The sequence below is a fragment of the Zalophus californianus genome, chromosome 2, assembly GCF_009762305.2.
Source record: "Zalophus californianus isolate mZalCal1 chromosome 2, mZalCal1.pri.v2, whole genome shotgun sequence".
NCBI lineage: Eukaryota > Metazoa > Chordata > Mammalia > Carnivora > Otariidae > Zalophus > Zalophus californianus.
Genome location: NC_045596.1, coordinates 150,722,042 through 150,743,402, shown reverse-complemented (window position 1 = coordinate 150,743,402; position 21,361 = coordinate 150,722,042). Strand labels below are relative to the sequence as shown.

The following is a 21,361-nucleotide window of genomic DNA, read 5'->3' as shown; positions in this document are numbered from 1 at the left end:
TCAAAGCTATGGTTAAAAATCTTACAGATGTTGCTCTAAAAAATGTGAGACAGAGTATACTGGTTTTCAACATGTGTACAAAAAACCCTTGAAGATCCCTGTCCTAACAGGCATCCCAGTTTTTATTTTCAGAAATCTTAAAATCAGAAAGGGCAAAATATCTGATGGAAGTAACAAACATTTCCTAAAACCTTGAGGTCAGTCCACCAAAAAGCGAAGTTGAGTCTGGTAGAGAGAACTAATCAGTAAAATAATTCCTAAAAATGAAATTTTGAAGAATATACTGAATTTTATATCCCATAAGAAAATAAGGGTTATTTCTAGAATCTTTGTAAGAGTCTAAGAAAAGGACAGTATGGAATCTCTGCTTAGTTAAAAGGCCTACTGTGTGGATTTGTAAACAGTCTTAAGAAACTAAAATTATTATGGCAGAAAAATTATGTTACGAGGTTACTGTGCCATCTGCTTTTCAGCTTTAATACAAGTAATATGACCAAAAATTCCCTTGGATGAAGACATACTGTATTTACCAAGGATGACATGGCAGAAAAATAATGTTAGTTTTCTAGGTGACAGGGTTATCAAGAAATTATCAGCTTCAAGTTTCATTCCTTGGCCAGGTCTTCCCTTAAAGGAATATTCTACAGGCTTTCCAGTACTGGGAGTGGCAGTTAGCAAGGCCCCGTTTCTTCTGAACTGCTCAGTCCCTGTTGCAAGGCTACCAGGACCCTCTAGTGGTCTTGAGGTGGAACTTAATCTGTAGATCAGCGAGTGACTCTCCAGCTGTCTTCTACTTGCCCTATATACACAAGAGTCAGTCTGCACCGATGAACCTGTGGACAAGGCTGCATGAGGACAAGGGACTACCACTTGGAAGCTGTTATACACCCACTAACTTCCTGACAAATAATACAGGGTGCCCTGGGGCACTTTAAACGTTTCACTGACTGTACTTCTGGGAAAATACATCATGAAGGCCCGACTAAACTAACTGCTCAGCCTCGGCAATCAGCACAAGGAACAAAGTGGAAAACTGTCCCAAAGCAGAGTTTTCACAACTACGATGGCATTTCTCAGAAAAGAGTACATGATACCATCACAGAGAAAAGGTAACTTTCTAGCTATCGCTGTCAAACCTCAAAAGCAAATTGCTCAAAAATCTGCTTTCTTTTCTTAGTACCTACAAAAATGAATCTCATGGCTCCTTTATGGAATCTTGAAGCTGATAATTTCTTGATAACCCTATCACCTAAGAGGTTACAGAGTTTTCTCTAATTCAGTACATCAAGGAGAAAGTTATGATACCAAACAGGGTGTGAAGTCAACTCATTTTCCCTCTTCAAGAATGAGTGTGTGGCTGCCTCTAAGAAATCGAGCCCCAGACTCAAAAGCTTCTGCCTCCATGACTATGGTCATGCAAAGCCAGCTCAAGACTGACACCCTAATCGTGTCACTGAATCCGTGTAGGAAAAGTGACGGCCATTTATACCTCACCAGATACTCATTAAGATAGAAGTTGATCCCTGATATCCAAATTGCTTCAGGTTACTCTTTAGTTAACCTTCACTACAGGTTTAATATGCCATAAATTATTGTAATTAAGTCTACCAGAAAGGGACCCATTTAATTTTTAGATTTCTTTTATTGGGACAAATATCATCATATATAGGAGTGGCTGAAGTCTGTACAGTTAGTTATAAAGCAACCTCTCCCCCCCACCCCCACCACTTCCTGGATGAGAAAAAACAGAACACTGCCTGTATCAAGAAGCATCCAGCATCCCTGTGCCCCTTCCTCCTAGAATGGGGTTTCTCAACCCATAAACTATTGGCATTTTGGGAGGAATAATTACTTGTTTGGGGACGGAGGAGCATAGCTACGCTGTGTACTGTAGGATGTTTAGCTGCATTTCTGGCCTCTGCCCACCAGATAGAAGTAACATCTCCCCAGCTGTGACAACCAAAAATGTCTCCAAACATTGCCAAATGTCCCATGAACGATAAAATTGCCCCCAGGTGAGAACCCCTGTCCTAACAGCAACCATTATCCTGATTTTTGTGATAATCACCTTTCCTCTTGCTTTTTGTTTTGGTTTTAACCATTTACTTTGCGGGGGGGAGAGTAAGAGCCACAGAAAGTGCATAAAACATAGTGTTCACAAATAACCTATATAACTGCCAACTAGGAAAAAAAAAAACAGAACCCTAATATCACCCCAGAAGTTCCCCATGGGCCCCTATGCAATCTCAACCCTTTTCCTCTCTCCAAAGGTAATCACTACTGTGACTTTCACAGTAATCACTTCTTTGTGTTTTAAAATAATTTGACCACCCCAGTATGGTACCTCAGTATCAGATTTTTGCCTATCATCTGAACTTTTTACAAGTGGAATCATACTGGATGTTAACTTTGTGTCTCACTTCTTTCAGTCAACGTTAAATTAATGAGATCCTTCTACACCAGGGAACAAACAACAGCCCATAGGCCAAACCCTACCTGCCACCTATTTTTGTAAATAACATTTCATGGGAACATAGCCACCTCCATTTGTTTATATATTGTATACTGTTAATTTCACACTCCAATAGGCAAGTTGAGTAGTTGTGACAGAGACCCTATGGTCGGCAAAATACTTCTATCTGGCCCTTTACAGAAAAAGTTTGCCAACCCCTGCTTTGGACCCTTGCATGTAACTGTACTTCATTTCTTTGCAGTTACAAACACAGCAGTTTACTTATCCATTCTACTACTGACGGACATTTGGGTGATACTGCAGATAATAAGTACTCTTTCCTTCTGACTGAAGTGCATCCTTTAAAATTTCCTTTATTGAAGGTCTACTGGTGGTAAAGCTTTGTTTGAAAACTTATTCCATCCACTTTCTTAAAAAATGTATTTGCTGAGTGTAAAATTCTAGGTTGCCAGTTGTATTTCCCTCAATGTATTACTCCAATGTCTTTTGGTTTCCCCTGTTAAGAACTCTGCTTTCATTTATAACTGTTGCTTCTTTGAAGAGAATCAGTATATTTTCTCTGGCTGCATTAACAATCATCTCTCTTTTGTGTGCATGCCTGTGTGTGCATGTATGTTTGTATTTGTGATGTTCTGCTACAATGTTACACTGTTACATCTGCTATTATGTTTGCAAGTGAAGATTTGTTTAAATGTAATCTGCTTGGATTCATTAAGTTTTTTGAATCTGTGGATTTGTTTTATCACTAATTCTAGACAGTCTTCAGCCCTTATCCCCTTAAATACTGCCTGTTTCCCATTCTCCTTTGTGCTGCTGAGCTTCTATTAGATACTAGATCGTTATCTTTCATCTAAACTTGTTTCTTATTTCTCATCTTTTCCTCTTTCACAGCTGCATTCTGGATAACTGTCTTCTAGTCTATTTTCTAGACTTTCTTCAGCTGTGTCTACTTTGTTATTAAACCCAATAGCACACTCAGTATCCAAGCCTATGGGTGCTAGAAACCGGCCACAGTCATCAATAATGCAACCTTAGCAATACCTGATAGGAAAGAAAAATCTTAGGAAACAAAGAGATTTGGATAAATTTTCAAAGAAAACCCTCACTCACCATCTAAAGCCTTTGCTACTCTCCCTCAATTATCTGGGAACTGAAAAAGTTGGGGGATCAACTTATTTTGGTATTTGTTTCATTTCTTTTGCACTAGATTTTAAGTCTCTTCAGAGAAGGCAATGAGTCTTTTTACCTATTTGCACTTCCTCAGTCTTTAAACAATACCATTAAGAAAGTGAAAAGAAAACCCACACAACTGGAGAAAATATTTTCAAATCATATAACTGATAAAGGGACTGGTACTTGAATATACTAAAAAGTTTTACTAAACAACAATAAAGACACATAACCCAACTGAACACTGGACAAAGGATCTGAATAGCTATTTCTCCAAAGATGACACACAAATGGCCAATAATCAAATGACAAAACAGTCAACATCTTCAGCGGACATGGAAATACAAATCAAAAGCACACATAGATATTACTTTGTAGCCACTAACATGGCTATAATCAAAAAGACAGATAATAACAAGTGTTGGCAAAGATGAAGAGAAATTAAAATCCTCATACACTGCTGGTGGGAATGCAAAAGGGTGTAGCTGCTTTGGAAAGCAGTCTGGCAGTTACTCAAAAGTAAACATGGAGGGGCTCCTGGGTGGATCAGTTGGTTAAGTGCCTGCCTTCGGCTCAGATCATGGTCTCAGGGTCCTGAGCTCAAGCCCTACATCAGGCTCCCTGCTTAGCAGGGAGCCTGCTTCTCTCTCTCCCCAAGCTTGTGCTCGCTCGCTCTCTCTCAAATAAATAAAAAATCTTAAAAAGTTAAACATGGAGTAATCACATCACCCAACAATTCCACTCTACGTATATACCCGAGAGAAGTGAAAATAAAGCCACAGGCCACACCAACACTGACAGTGTTCACAGCTGCATTATTTATAACGGATGAAAAAGTGGAAATAACCCAAATGCCCACCAGCTAATGAATGGGTAAATCATGGTATATTCATACAATGGAGTATTAAAAAAGGAATGAAGTTCTGACACATGCTACAACAAGGATGAACCTGGAAAACATTATGCTAAATGAAGGAAATCAGTCACAAAGGACCGCATGTTGTGGAATTCCATTTAAATGAGATGTCCAGAATAGGCAAATCTTTAGAGACAGAAAGTAAATCAGCAGTTGCCAAGGGTGGTTGGGGGGTTCATGGGGGATGACTGCCACTGGGTACAGAGTTTCTTTTAGAGGTGATGAAATGTTTTAAAATTGGTTCTGGTGAAAATTCTGTGAATATACTAAAAGGCATTGAATTGGACATTATAAATGGGTAAATTATATGGCATGTGAATTATATCTCAACAAAGCTGTTAAAACAAACACATGCACACGTAAGTATGCACAACAAGTCCTTGCCCCAGTTCTCTCCAGACTCTTAGCTGGTTCTTCTGGGTTTTAGTTCCTTCATATTTCTAAATAATATCCTTACACTGCAATATCTTACACCAATTTTCTATTGACTTCCAAAAATGGCACTGAGGAACAAGATACAATTTTCAACTGGCAGGAAGTGTGGACCTTGCTGAAAAAATGCATAGACGCTAACTGGGGGAAGAGTGTTCTAGAGACGGAGAAACTAATGCAAAATCCTAAGGCAGGAGGATGCTTGATGTATTCATAAACCAGAACAGGGACCAGTGGCTAAGACGGAATGAGTAAGAAGGAGAGTAGCAAGAGATGAGGTCAGAAAGGGAAAAAGGTCCATATTATATAAGGCTGCAAGGGAAAGGACTTTGACTTTATTCTGAATGAAAAGGAGGCAACAAGGGCGAGGGGGTGCTGGTGGTACTGGTGGTCTGAGAATAAGCAGCACAGACTTACACTTTGAAAGAATCACTCTGACTGTTACGCTGAAGGTCGTGGCTGGATGAAGAAAGAGCAATTGAGGGCAACAGCTCCCAACCAGGGGCATTTTGCTCAGGGGACATCTGGCAATGTCTGCAGGTATTTGGGTTGCCACAAATGGGGAGGAGGTGGCGGGGGTGGGGGGTGGAAGGGGAAGAAGGTGCTAGTGGCATCTAGCAGGTAAAGGTCAGGAATGCTGCTAATCATCCTAAAATGCACAGCACATGCCTCACAACAAAGAATTATCTAGCCCAAAACATCAGTAGTGCTATGGCTGAGAAAACCAGCTTTAGAAGCTGTTATAATAATCTAGACAAGAAATAACAGTTGCTCAGACCATACTAGCTACAGTGCAGGTGACATGAAGCAGGAAGGGTCTGGATATATTCTGAAGGTAGAACCAACATTTTCTAGTGGACACAGGTCCTTGGCTTCAACAATTAGGAGGAGGGAATTGACATCAACTGAAATGGGGAAGACTGTGGATAAAACCATTTGCGGGGTGGAGGTGGGGAAGCAGCCAGAACTGGAGTTTGAGTATGTTAAGTTTGAGAAGTTGATAGCTGATGACACCCCGAATGAAGATACTGAGTTGGGGGTTCAATACAAGTCTGGAGTTTAGGAGAGATGGTAACGCAGTCATGAGAAATCTGGCAATTGTGACCAAACATCTCAGCCATGGTTTGTTATATCCAGCCATGATTTAATAAATAATTGGTGTAGCTAAAAGATGAGAGAGGTCCAGGACTGAACTGCAGGGCCCCAGACATGATAAGGCTGGGAAAAGAGAATCGCAACAGAGATTAAGGAGTGGCAGTGAAGGGGGAAGAAAGGCAGGAGATGATGCGGTCTGGGAAGGCACGGGAAACAAGTGATTCAAGGAGGGGTGAACATCTGTGCCACAGGCAAAGTAAGACAAGGACTGAAAAATGCCCAGTGGACTTAGTAACGTGGAAGTCACTGGTGACTTTGGCAAGGCCAGTTTCTGTGGAGCAGTAAGGCAAAGTCTGAAGTGGGTTTAGAAGAGACAGGAGGAAGATTCCCTGTCTTCTGCCCACAAAAGGATAAGTGCTATGGATCATGCCCCTCTACTGTAAACACTGGGAAAACAAAAGATATGAAACTACTCATCACACACTGGACAACAGGCAGCACAGGACTGTCATCCTTGACAGATGGGTAACAAAGGATGTGAGCTCTAGGGCTGCCCCAGCTTTCTGTCAAGAGGCAATTTCTGGACATGGCATAAGGAGGGGAAGCCCGCATGCGCACAAGGGTCTTACTGAAATGAAAATGTATGTCCACACAGTATACATAAATGTTCATAGCAGCCTTGGGTACGGTAGGCAAAAACCGGAAACAACCGAAATGTCCATCACCAGGTGAATGCATAAACAAATTACGGCATACTCATACAACAGCATACTATCCAGAAATGAAATGAACTACTGATAAATGCAACATGGATAAATCTCAGAATCGTGCTGAGAAAAATTAGCCAGGCAGAAAAGAAAATACCTAATCTATACGGAGAGATCAGTGGTTGCCTGGGCCAGAGAATGAAGTGGGAGGGTGGGATGTGGGGAGGAGCAGAGGACCGACTGGGAAGTGACCCAAGATAATTCTTTGTAATGATGAAAATTTCTTTATCAAGGTTCTTACGATTACAGGTATATACATTGGTCAAAACTCATGGAACTATACCCTCAAAAATGGGTATATTGTATTATATATAAATTATACCTCAATGAAGTTTATTTAAAAAAAATATTCTAGGCAGAGTGCTGCTTCTAGTAATGGTGAACTGGCTCATTTCAATAATCTCTCTTGTCAAGAAAACTACAACAAAATATGGGGGGGGGGCAGGGGGGGATGGCTCAAAGACATTACAGTGGAGCAAAGCAAAGAATTACAGTCCCACTTAAGGATAAGGAAATCCAGAGAAGTGAGTCTGATGTTTGGGGCTCCCCCTCCCCTCGCCACTGCTGAGCATCAACACTAGAAGAGGCAAAAGAGAGGTAGAGCAACTAAGCAGACTATCTGAGACTCGCTCAAGGCATGTTACAAGTTTTTAAAAAGAGAGGATAGGAGAACTGAAATCAATTTGTACAGAAAATTAGAGTTTTGTGGCAAAGAAGAGCAGAAGCTTCAGGAAGTGGAGGTAAATGGGCTCAAGAAACAGTTTTAAAATTAGTTTTAAAACAATTTTTTGAGTAGGACATAACACACATGGTATAGTCATGAAGGTACAAAAGGACTACAGTAAAAATCCTCTTCCCCGAGGCATCTGGATGGCTCAGTCGGTTAAGCGTCTGCCTTCCGCTCAGGTCATGATCCCAGGGTCCTGGAATGGAGCCCTGCATCAGGCTCCCTGCTCTGTGGGAAGCCTGCTTCTCCCTCTGCCTCTCCCCCTGCTTGTGTTCCCTCTCTCACTGTGTCTCTGTCAAATAAATTAAAAAAAAAAAAAATCTTAAAAACAAAAAACAAAAAACACCCACAAAAAACCCTCTTCCTCTGTCACTCAGCTCCCTCCCTAGACGCAACTAGTCTTACCAGTTTTTCGGGCATTTTTCTGCAGATATTTTAGGTATATATATGTATGTGTATATTTTATGTATATAAAATATATTTTATTGTATGTATTTTATATACATAAAATATACACACAACAGATATTTTGGAGCTACCCTATGTATATCAACTTCAGCACCACTGATATTTGGGCCAGATAATTTTGTGTCATCGGGGACCATCCCTGTGCACCTTAGATATTAAACAGCTTCGCTTGTCTCCATCTACTAGATGCCAAAAGTACCCCCATCCCCAGTTGTGACAACCAAAAATGTCTCCAGACATTGCCAAAATCACCCCCAGTTGAAAACCACTGATGTATACCCAACCACACACACACGCATTTCCTCTCTATATTTTTCTACAGATGCATGCTGTACATATGGTTTTTCATCTTCTTTTTTTTTTACCCTATAACTGGAGATCATCCAACAGTCGTATAAAGATCTCAAATTTTATGTATATCTTGCTGCCAACTGGAAGTACAGCTCTTTATAATGTTCATTATCTTAAGAGCATTCTATTTTTTTAATCTGGGGAGAAAGTACATTATTGCCTTTGATTTCATTAATGACAACTAGGACTAGCCTAAGTATCAAGCCCAAATCCCTTCACCTACAAGTATCACTCTTTCTTGGTGGCACTATATCCTAATTACTAAAAATATTCAGAGGAAATATTCTACTTTGGACTTCTATCTCTACAAATAACAACAATAATAAAGATTACAGCAGCTAATACTTATTAAGTACTTACCATAGGTTAGGCAGTGTTCAAAGTACTTTAGTTATAGCAATATATTTAATTTTTACAATCACCTTCTGAGGATGTACTATTATCTCCCTTTCACCAAGAAGGAAGGGACAGAGATGTTCAGTAATTTACTCAAGGTCACACAAGCAGAGACGTCAGAATCAGGATTCAAATCCAGGCAATCTGGCTCTAGTGTTCATCTCCAAGCCATGGCACTCTATTACTCTTCAGTCAAAACCTACAAGTCTTATACGATCACGTTTATATTCATATTTGTGTTTCTACTGAGTTTAACTGAAATCCTGAATATAAAGATGTTTCTTTTTATAATTAGTAAGGGCTAAGGTCCTTGAGTTTTACTATTGCATATATCCTGCACTTCCTAACACCAGTCCAGGTAGTGTTTTCATAAAACATTTTCCTTACGTTTTTCTCTGGCTAACACATTAGCATCTTTTATATTAAGAACCATATATCTTTTTATACAGAACTGTTAGGATAGTTCTAATAGCTATCCCACGGATAAGGAAAACTGTCCAAGTTATAGATTCCAACAAGAGGGAATTAGGGAAAATACAAACACAGCACCTTTCTCTTCATGCTTTTGGGCTCAGTCCCATACACAGCGCTGCAATAAATCTTCCCAGAGTTGGATTCACACTATAATTTTACCAATTACAGGCATATCCTGCTAGCTACCTCCTAAGTAGGGATCGTCCCATACATCTACATATCCTCACGTCGAACTCGGGATCCAGCACACAGCTCAACAAATGTTTGCTGAACTTGGCACTTTTTAATTTCATTCCACGAAGTTCTTCCTCCTTCAATTTAACAAACATCTTTTGACAGTATACTACAAGCCAAATATTGTGCATGGGGAACAGAAAGAAATTCCTTATAAAAATGTCTGCAAAACACAACTCAACAACAAAAAAAAAACCCAATTCTAAAAGGGGCAAAGGAATTGAAGACAATTTTCCAAAAACAGAAATAGCCAGCAAGTATATGAAAAGATGTTGAACGTAACTAGTCACCAGGGAAATGCAAATCAAAAGCATGAGATATCGCCTCACACCCATCAGGATGTCTGCTATCAAAAACAAAACAAAACAAAACAAAAGCAAACCACATAAAATCAAAAACCCAGAAAATAACAAGTGTTGGCAAGAATATGGAGAAACTGGAAGCCTTGTGTACCGTTGGTGGGAATGTAAAATGGTGTAGCCATTATAGAAAATACTATGGCAGTTCCTCAAAAACTTAAAAATAGAATCTCATTACCATGAGATTCAGCAATCCCACTTCTAGATATGTACCCAAAAGAACTGAAAGCAGGACTTGAAGAGACATTTATACATTCATGTTCACAGCAGCATTATTCACAATAGCCAAGAAGTACAACCCAAGTGTCCGCTGAAGGGTGAATGAGAAACAAAATGTGGTCTATACATACAAGGAAATACTACTGAGCCTTAAAAGGAAGGAAATGGTACAACATGGATGAACCCTGACAACATTATGTTAAGTACAATAATCCAGACATAAAAGGACATACTGTATGATTCCACTTATATGAGGTATTAAGAGTAGTCAAATTCAGAGACCGAAAGTAGAATGGCTGCCAAGGCTTGAGAGAAAGAATAGGGAGTTAGTATTTAATGGGGAAAGAGTTTGTTTTACAAGATGAAAGGTTTTATGGATGGATGGTGTCGGTGGTTGCACAACAGTGTGAATGTACTTAATGTTGCTTATCTGTACACTTAAAAATGGTTAAGACGGTTAACTTTATGTTATATATATTTTACCACTATTTTTTAGAAATTTGTTTGCAGAAGAGCTAACAGTCTAGATTTCATCAATGACTATCCAGCACAATTAACTGAAGTTATGTCCTTGCCTTCCAAAGAGCCATGTGACAAAAACGTACCTTAACCTCTAAAATTAGACCAAAGACCCGTAAGTTTGAGCCTACACCATCCATGCCCTTCCCCTCGGCAGTATTTTCTGTTAATTTAATATGGAATGCCCAATATTCAATTGTTTCATTTTCAGTTCCCAGGCCTTAGATATACAATTTCTAGTACTGAGCCCTTGTAACAAATTTTACTATATACCTGAGCATTTTGAATTTCTGACATATATTCAAAATACAATAAATTTCACTAGGCAGAATCAGTACCAAAAAGGCTCTTCTATTAAGCCTTTGCTGGCTGCTAGTTTGTGGCCCCACTTGATATTTCTTGCTTTGTATTTTTTTTTCTTGTTTTATATTTTAAAAACAAGTTTTTAGTCACACTCAAGGATCCCTGGAAAGATCACTTTACTATTTGAGGTTGTAAACTGAACGGATTTATCTTGCCATTCTCAAACACTGGGAAAAAAGTGTGTGCTTTTAATGATGAGAGCACCATTAAAATGTATACAGAAAGGACTATTTATAAGAGCTTCAATCAATTAACTTTCAGATATATTATGCTTACAGTAAAAAGAGTTAATAAAAATGTTTTAAATTAAGACATTATCTCTTCTATAAATCAAATGAATAACAAAGCAAAGGTTTTTCCTACCTGTTGTTTCCTGCCCATGGCAAGTGTTCAGCTCAGCCAGAAGCTGGTTAAAATCATCCTGATGAGCAATCCAGTTATCCTGAAAACACCCAAAAAATCAATTAAAGGCAAGCCTGTTGTTTACATACACTGGTTGAGATAAGATATATTTTAGAATCAAGGAAATCTGGTTGTTCATGTGAAATTTTAAATGTTTCATCAAAATATTATGTTACAAATTTGAATGAAGAAATAATGTAAATTTGAAATGTAATTTATCTATATTAATATGAAAAATAGGCTTTGGGGTGCCTGGGTGGCTCAGTTGGTTAAGCATCCAACTCTTGATTTCTGCTTGGGTCATGATATCAGCGTTGTGAGATTGAGCACCGTGAAGGGCTCCACACACAGCAGGGAGTCTGCTTGAGACTCTCTCCCTCTGCATTCACCCACCCTGCCGTGTACACACACACTCTCTCATAAATAAATCAATCTTTTAAAAAATTCAAAATTCAAAAATTCAAAATTTAAAAAAATTTTTAAAAATGGACTTCTTGGAAGATTAAGTCCCGATTTCAAATGTGGATAACTTATCAACAGTCCACTTATAATCAAATTATCAACAGGCAACCTCTGTGCTAAATATTAAAATAAAGGAAATAAAATTATTATTTTTCTCTCACTATGGGAATATTATGTAGGTTAAAGGGAAAAAAGTAGTGACAGACTTCAGGGATCTCTTCTTTGCTCCTCTGCACTGAAAATATTTTGCCCAATTCTATTTGCTCGCGTCAACCCCAATTTTACAAAACAACACTGAGGAAGGGAGTAGGAAAGACTCCCAAGTTCCCTGGATCAGTTAGCACCCTCGTAAGGTGGTGCTAATACATTCATTATAAGAAAAACAATCAGACTTTAAAAGAGAATGGGTATCTCCAAAACAATCTGAACCAATGGGAAGCAAGGTATCAATGTAGGAAATTGCCCCATACACACTTTTTAAGAATGCTGAAGGTTAAGGCATATTAATAGGTTTACTGGGCAATGCTTCTCCTAAAAAATTAAGTGTATCCATACATCTATCTCTCAAAGCATCAGTATTTAAGGGGAAATGTGAATAAATTCAACCACTGAATATCAACAGTCAGAAATAGGTAACTGGACAGATAAAGGTCACCACTTTCTTGCAGAAAAAACTTACTTTCTGAAACTAAACACCACCAACTTTTAATAACATAAGCAAATATCAGAACACAGGTAAAGATGAAAATGCCTTTCTGTACTGAAATGAGTACAAAATTATAAATATTCTATAAAAGAAGTATTTTTTTCAAAGTTTAGCAATAAAACTAATTTGGATCTCTTAGACATAAGCAAGTCAAGAATCCCATAAGGACAACAAGGCAAGGTGAAGGCATGTGATGTGATGAAGAGCCCGCTTAGTTATGGGCTCTTTAGTTAACCACACCATGGAGGATACACACTTGAATAGTTGAAAACTGATCAATTTGATTGGATTAAAATGTTTATATTTATAAAAAAGCAAATCGTGCAAGGAAAACCCCCAGTAGACACACTGTTGCTCACTTCATTATTGATTGTAGCTCCAAGTCCCAGGTGGTTATTTTTAACTTGAACTTTAATATGATCTGTGGCTCCTTGCTCCTGAGCCCCTAAACCCTGTGGAGATCAACAAAAGAGAGTTAGCATTTTTATCAAGTATCAAGACAGATCGCATCTTTCCTCCTTTATCAACCATTCAATTAATTATTAAATATCCAGGAGTGAGGCACTATCCTTACCCTCAAAGAGGACACAGTCTAATGGATTCTTATAATGTCTGTAATACCAATACACTCATAATAATGAATGCTACTTCTTCAATCTGACACCCACTTCATGGCCCATGTAAACACTACCAAGAACAGGCCCTTCTGTGATGCTCAAAATCAGAGCACTACCACCAAACTAATGGATGCTCATTAGAGATATTACAACTCTATGGCTCTCTCCATTAAATAATTTTATAAAACAACACTGAGAAAGTGGGGAGAGGAGACCAAGTCCCCTGCATCAATTAACACTCATGTGTAAGGTGTCCCAGAGAAGTTGCTGTACTGAAGAAACTAAAAGGTAACCAGGTTCGCTAAGAGAAAATAAGATGATATAAAAGAGACAGACCTCACAGGACCTTGGAAATTATGGTAGGAATTTGGACTTAATTTTTTAAAACAATGGGAAACCACTGAACTTCTATGCAAGGGAATGCCACAATCTAATTTCTGTACTTTAAAAGGTACTGTGGCTGTTGTTTGGCAAACGGCCCAGAGGTAGAAAAGGAGGGAGGGAAGCAGCTGTGAGGGTGCAGCAGTGATCAGGGCAAGAGATGAGGATGGTGTGTGGCCCAGGATGGGGCCCTGGGGGGAGAGGAGTAATGACCAGGGAGGCGAGAAGTGAGAGAGGTACAGGAACCAGGTAGGCCCATTTGCAAAAATGGGGAAGACTTGAGAAGGAAAAGACTGGCGGGGCTGGGGGAAGGTGGGGGGTGGATCAACAGTTTTATAACAAAAATGATAAACCTGAGATGCTTACTCAAGTGGAAATGCCAAGCAGGCTGGTGAATTTACAACTGTGGAGCTCAGAGGACATTTCTGGACCAGATGTAGAAAAGTCCTCAGAATTCAGACAATTCCAAGCATGGTCTGGAATGAAAGAGCTCACCTGAGCAGAGTACAGAAAAAGCCTGGGGCTAAACCCTGGGGAGCTCCAAAGCACAAAAGCCTGGAGAAGGAAGAGCCAGCAACACATTTAGGAGTGGCCAGTGAGGGAGAAGGAAAAAACAGAGAGGAGGGCAGTATGGTAGAAGCAGAGACAGAAGTACTTCAAGAACAGTCAATTATGTCCAATGCTGCTAAGGAACTGAGTAACATGAGAACAGAAAAGGATCCAGTGGATTTGTCAACAAGGTCATTAAAGACCCTCACAAGAACCCTTTAAATACAAAGATATCAGGAGAAATCCTGTCAGTTGGGAATAAATGGAGTGTGAGGAAAATGAAAAAATGTGTATTCTTAGCTATAAAGGGGAATAAAGTTTTACTATTAGCAATATAAAACAATGATGGTTAAGTATGATTCTAAGTGCAGCTAATTAAAAGGTACAATTTATGAAAAACGCCAATCACAGCAATTTAAATGATAAAGAGAATTGACATCTATGTTCAATTCTAACTTTATCATTACAATTTAGTTATTTCTCCAAAATCCCTTACTGATCTAAAACATAAATTTCTCCCAGTCTCCGAAGAAAGATGCATCCTCCTGATTTGCCTTTTTGCATGGCTCCAATTTCTTTTGCTCTTCTCCAACGTACCTTTCCTTTAGACCACCCCATCTTCTCTAGCATCCTCTGGCCAAACTTGGAATCATCATTACTCCACGCAGTATTTCTTGGATCCACAGCCCATTTCTGCTTCTGCCTTCCTAGAAGTGACAAAGTATCTCATCAGCAATTTATCTTTCAAACCTGGAAAATACGACACAAATACACACAAAACCTAATACATACACACATACTTGCAAAAAATGTGACAAACAGTTTGTTTTATTAGCTACAGATATTGGATTCAGCATTCAACGAAATATCATCAGATTGGATCACTTACCCTGGTTTTCCCAATAACTGTATATTCTCAATATACAAATTGGCCTAAGAAAAGAATAACAATGTTCCCTCCATATGTGACAAACAGAAATACATGATAAGCCATCAGCTGGCCTTCCGCACTCAGCGAAAGGCAGCATCTGAAAGCACCTGTCAACAGGGGTGTCACCACCACCACGAGCAGCAATCACTGCAGCTTTCCTTGCCAGACAGCACGTACCAAATGCTATCCATGCACTGTAGTCATTTTGCACAGAGACCCAGTGAGGATGGATATTCTGATCTCCATTTCTCAGATGAGAAAATCTGAGGCTTAGACAAAGAAATGTGCCTAATGCCCCCAAGCAAAAATCAGAGCCTCCATACAAAGCAAGGTTCAGGTGACTTCAAAGCTTACATTCTTAATCCACAGTCATTATGATCTTGGGGAGAGTCAACTGTACCCTACACACACCTGATCTACAGATATTCGTGATACCATCCCTTGTCATTCAAATGCCCTAAAGCCACATGACCCCTTCTCTGAACTTCCAGTATAAATTATCTGCTTCTTTTCTGGCATTTAACTCACATTCTTCTGTATGGTGGCTATTTATATCCATCTCTGATGATTTCTATTAGACCATCATCAACTTATGGCTCATATTTGTGTGTTATTCTTTTTTATGCTTCATTGCAACAAGTAGAAAACACTGTACTCATTGCAGGCGCTATGTGTATGGGTGTATGAGTGGATTGGAGAGAAGAAAGCAAAAAAGGAGACAAGAGGAGGGGCACCTGGGTGGCTCAGGCATTAAGTGTCTGCCTTTGGCTCAGGTCATGATCCCAGCGTCCTGGTACTGAGCTCCACATCGGGCTCCCCGCTCTGCGGGAAGCCTGCTTCACCCTCTCCCACTCGCCCTGCTTGTGTTCCCTCTCTCGCTGTGTCTTTCTCTGTCAAATAAATAAAATCTTTAAAAAAAAAAAAAAAAGAGACAAAAAAAGAGACACAAGAGGAAAGGAAGATAGGAAGGAACATATTTAAGGGAACTGCATTGAATCTCTTCTATTAAGTATTTTTTTAAATGCATATCAATAACTGACCATTAGGAACTCAAATTTGTCCTTGTAGTTTTTTTTTAAGATTTTATTTATCGAGAGAGAGAGGCACTCCAGGATCATGACCTGAGCCGAAGGCAGACGCTTAACCGACTGAGCCACCAGGTGCCCCTAGCGCTGTATATTAAGGAAAATTACTGCAGAGATACAGAACCTCAAAAGTTCACAGAACAAGAACATGAAGCCCCAAAGTAAATTGTGGAATTTGCAGGTCAAGTGACATTATTATTCACCTACTGCAACAACCAAAGCACAGTATGTCACTATCAACAACAGCCTGGTAACTTTGTCCATTCTTTCTCCCTTCCTTCCTTTCTCCCTCCTTCCCTCCCTCCCTTCCTCTTTCCCTTCCTCCTTCCCTACCTCCCTCTCTCCCTTCTTTCTTTAAGGCAGACAGCCATGTGCAGCAACCTCATTTAGATGTGTCTGGAGTCTTAGAAGCTTGACTACCCCACGTCCTCCTACAAATGGACCTTGAGAGCTTGTTTGGAGGTTCTAGCAGGGGAGCGCAGCTACTCGTATACCTTTGACTGAAGAAAGGCCCTCTTTATCCCTCCTTTATAGGGGAAGGCCGTCCTCTCCAACCTAGCATACAGCTTCGACCTAGCACACGGCTTAGGGAGGGACACATGTCGAGCAGGGAGGAAGGTGACACCAACCTAGCCAGCCAGATCAGCCCAATCAACCCTGGCGATCAATACGGTAACAGATGTCACAGCCAGATCATCTTCACAACATAATTTAAAAGTAACAACTTCTAGTCAGAGGGCTCACTGTATTACCTGTAAAATCAATAGAGACCCAAACTATACACAGCCTAGCTGTGTATAAAATAAGTGAACCTTTTATAAGCATGTAGAAAAAGGCTACTTATGAAGCAAAACAAATCTATAGTTTTACAGGAAAAGGATAACCCCAAAATGCTAACCATGACTAAGTTACTACTTTACCTATCTTAGCAAATATACAGCATAATGTTGCCTCTGCTAATGAACAACATACCAGATATGAGCCTCGTTAACCAGTGTTCTCTCTGTGAGGCTGCTTACTGGTGTGTGTCAGAATTCATGTCTCTGTTCAGTAGTGCTTGCCAGGGTGTTCTGAATGGGGCTTATACGAACGGGACATTTTTCAGAATAAATGAGGCCACACTTTGCAATAAGAACTCCAACAGTTTATGTTACATATGTTTATATAGCAGACTAGAGTGCTTATACCAAAGATCCCAAAGGTCAGTTCCTCTTCCCTGCAGAAATGTCAGGTAACCTCAACCAATGGGGTAGGACAGGGTTTCCCCAATGAGGATGTTAAATGGGGGGGGGGGGCACACTTCCCACTAAAATAAAAAAGGGCAATAATGGGTGAAACAAAAGTCAACAGTGTTCCATATTAGAGACTTCCCCAGAATGTTTAATATGCAGATGTGTAGATCCTCCGAGGGCAAAGCAGGAATGCCATGTTTCCCAAATTTATTTGCTCAGAACCTACTTCCTTGAAACACTCTCTGGCTCTAGTGCTATAGAAGTTTCCAGGTTTGGGAAATCGGGGAAGGAAAAGACTGTCACTGGTCTGTTCATACTGGATCAACATTTACATGTGCTTTGTTTGTTATTCTTTTTTTATTATTTTTTTATTACTATGTTCAAGTGCTTTGATATTCTTATTCCACAGTTACTCTGTGCTTAGATGTCAGCTTTGCTAACCCTATGTGCAGAACAGAACATAGCAGGCCTCACTGCTATCCTTCAAAAGGCTTGCTTACAAGGTTGGCACCTTGGCTGGGAACTTGGGTTTCAGGAGGGTTCCCAGCATTCTCAGAATTCATGAAGGGCTCATCATGCCTGTTTATACAAACAGTATGGTTTATACTGAATACCTGGCTTTCCTTCTGGGAGTCTGGAATTTGGGTACATGCCAAGCAGAGACTGCCTACATGACCAGCCCCCAGTAAACATGACACCAGTTCCTAACAAACTTCCCTGGTTTGCAACACTTCACAAGCGTTGTCACAACTCATACTGGGGTAATTAAGTGTGTCCTGTGTGACTCCACTGAGGGAGGACTCTGGAAGCTTGTGTCTGGTTTCCCTAGGACTTAGCTCCATGTATCTTTTCCATTTGCTGATTGTTTAGCCGTAATAAATCTCAGCCGTGAGTACAACTTTCTGCTGAGTCCTATGTCCTGAATCCAAGCAAATCACTGAATCTGGGATGGTCTTGGGGATGCCTGACGCTATGTGGAACAGCAGTGTGAGAGTAGAGTACCCTGAATCTGCAGAATCACTACTTAGTCCCTCTGGCAGGGACTCCTATTTGAAGACCTAACTGTAGTCGATTCCATCAGGACACTTTCAGGATAACCCCAATAAACAACCCTCCATATAACAGCTTTAAGAGATTTCACTTTTCAGTCACTCCATGCCTATTACCACCTGGCTTATGCCAGGATTCAGCTTACTCTGAAAGGTGTGTTGAGTTCCAAGAGTCAGGGACAGAAGTTTTGTCTTTTTTTTTTCTTTTTCAAAGGACACTTTGAAATATTCAAGAGCTCAAAATATACCATCCACGTACCATGTATTCCTTTTAAAAATTCAAGACATATTCAAAATTAAGGAAACTGCAGTATAGAATCTTAATGCAATGAGCATTAAAATACATTAACTATAGTGTGATTTGACTACACATATGATGATTGGAAGTATCAAAAACTGATCTCAAAAAGGAAACAATCTGTAAAGAAAGTAGTAACTTGAGGGGCGTCTGGGTGGCTCACGGGTTGAGCGTCTGCCTTAGGCTCAGGTCATGGTCCCAGGGTCCTGGGATCAAGCCCTGCATCGGGCTCCCTGCTCAGAGGGAAGCCTGCTTCTCCCTCTCCCACTCCCCCTGCTTGTGTTGCCTCTCTCGCTGTGTCTCTCTCTGTCAAATAAATAAAATCTTTAAAAAAAAAAAGTAATAACTTGACAAAAATCTGGGTCTAAAACTCCAAATGATGTAATGACCGGTAAGTGAGATCAATAAATTAAATTCTTGTCTTACATAGGGGAGGTTTATGTAAGCTAGATTTCTTGTCTTGCACAAGGAAGTCCCAAGAAAATAACACTTGATATCACAGAAATACTAAATAAAAATATTTTTGAGAAACAAAAAGAAAACTACTAGATTTTAAAAATAGGATAAGTACCTATGGCGAAAATAAAATAAAATATAGTCCACATGGCAAGGGAAAACAGAGGAAACAGCATGCTTAATGAATTGAAAATGTTCACTAATGTTAAGTGGGGGAGAAAACAAAACTATACCTACAGAATTACCCCAATTTTATAAACCAGCAGAAAAAATAATTGCTAGGCACTGAAATTATGAGACTAGGACGTTCCTTTGCTCCTATTTTCTTACTTCTAAAATAAGAACACCAGTCCTGGGGCGCCTGGGTGGCTCAGTCGGTTGAGCATCTGACTCTTGGTTTTGGCTCAGGTCATGATTTCAGGGTCCAGAGATACTGCTCCATACTTGGCAGGGAGTCTGCTTGAGATTCTCTCCCTCTCCCTCCGCCTAACCACCCCTACCCCCCCCCATGCTCTATCTCTCTCTCAACTAAATAAATCTTTAAAAACATAAAATAAGAACAGCAGTCCTAAATATCTAATCACAAGGGATGCCGAAGACATAAACTTAGCAAGTTATTTTAAAAGACAACACAAAGTATCAATATTATCATGGCAAAGATTTGAAAATTTGGAGTCACGGTGGGGAGAGAAGAACTGAAAATATTCTCTGAAATCATGCAATTTGAATTACTGATATCTACAAACAGCATTTCACACCTGTATAAAAGGCATTTCATACTCTGAAATGTTTTCATGTTCACCATCTCATTGATTTTTAAGCCAACCTAGTAATGAAGATAATAAAAGAAAGTTTTTAATAGCTCCGCAGAAATTGATCATGGAAAGAGACATAAATGAATAGCAGAGCCAGGGCCAAAGTGCATGCTGAATTAAGCATACATCAGAGAAATTAAAACCAGAAGAGATTCTAGCAGCCCTAGTTTCACAAATGAAGAAACAGAGCCCATTTAGTCACAGTCTAAAACATATGCTTTTCTTTAAGTCCCTATTAAAAAACAGTAAGAAACTGCTGGCCCAGTGACAAAAAGGTAAAGACACAGTGATAACTAGATCAATTTTGTCACTTTCTAGCTCAAAGACTCGGGGCAAATTATTTTCCTCTGAACCTGGATTTCAGCCCCCGTAAAATTGGAACGGTGCCTTACCCCTTGCGTTTGTGCTCCCATTCTCCCACCTACTTAGATAAGAGAATGCTGACAGCATTTATTTCATAGAATCCCTGTGTGGCTGCTATTGGCCTGTTAAACAAGCCTTTTCTGTTCCTTGCTCACTATACACTTCAAAAAGTCACGGGTCGGCTTTTCATGACAAAGCACGACTGCCACCTAGTGGCAGGCATAGCGACAGATACCGCTCAGAAGTCAAATCGCCTCTCCAGAGAGAGGGAATTAATGAACTTACTCGTAAAGTGAAGATAAATGTCAAAGGCAAAAAGCAGGGCACGGCGTTGCAGCCAACACTTCTGTCATGCAAGAATGTTAACAATTCCAACTAAGTCCAAACCGTCAGTCTTATTTAGAATCACTCATTTGTCCTGCATTCCCTAAAAAAGGCTAACTTCTTGTGTTTGATGCTTCTAAACCCCTTGCTTTTCTTTCTCTGGATTCAATAAATCTTCGAGAACGGGATTTCACTGCCTGAAGAGATTCTGCTGGCCCAACCGCCTCTTTTTAACCAGAAGAAGCTGAGGTCCGGCGAAGTGAAACAACAGCTCAGGGTTTGCCCGGTCCGCGTCCTGGCTCCCATTTGAACCCACCGCGTGCGTGCCCAGACCTGAGCGTAAGGACAAGAGTCCCACGTTGACACGCGCAGTCTCTTTCACTAGTAGACCGGTAGCTAACTTCCGGCGAAAGGTGGGCTGGGAAATCTCCGCGGCAGGCAGGGCGAGCCGAACCGGGCTTCCACGTCCCCCGGCATCCCCCGCCCCGTTGCGCGCCGACGACCCGCACCCCGCGCCACTCGGTCCGGCCGGGCGCGTCACCTGGAACCTTCACCCTCGCGCCCTCAACTCACGCTCAGCCAGCATCGACATGTCGAGAGCCTGGGGCGCCGCGAGTCTCCGGACCTGAGCGGTGGCGGCTACCGAGCAGCCGGCTCGCGAAGAAACTAGAATCACGGGACTCGCAAACCAGGGGCACAGCAGCAGCCAGGGCGCGTGCTGGTGACGT

At 40.4% G+C, this 21,361-nt stretch overlaps 1 protein-coding gene across 2 annotated transcripts in view; it reads right to left on the bottom strand.

Moving 5' to 3' along the window:
• PINX1 (PIN2 (TERF1) interacting telomerase inhibitor 1) overlaps positions 1-21,349 on the bottom strand; it is an 87,500-nt gene extending 66,151 nt beyond the window's left edge. Inside the window, exons 1-4 of one of the 2 annotated variants that reach the window (XM_027600441.1) lie at positions 21,207-21,349; positions 14,678-14,787; positions 12,893-12,985; positions 11,327-11,405 (exon numbers count right to left, since the gene is read on the bottom strand). In XM_027600441.1, coding sequence (XP_027456242.1) covers positions 11,327-11,405; positions 12,893-12,985; positions 14,678-14,787; positions 21,207-21,225 — 301 coding nt within the window. In that variant the 5' untranslated portion in view covers positions 21,226-21,349. Of the gene's footprint in view, positions 1-11,326; positions 11,406-12,892; positions 12,986-14,677; positions 14,788-20,594; positions 20,897-21,206 lie in introns of those variants that run through there. The other variant, XM_027600442.2, reaches the window with a different exon arrangement.
• Positions 21,350-21,361: the final 12 nt, after the last annotated feature.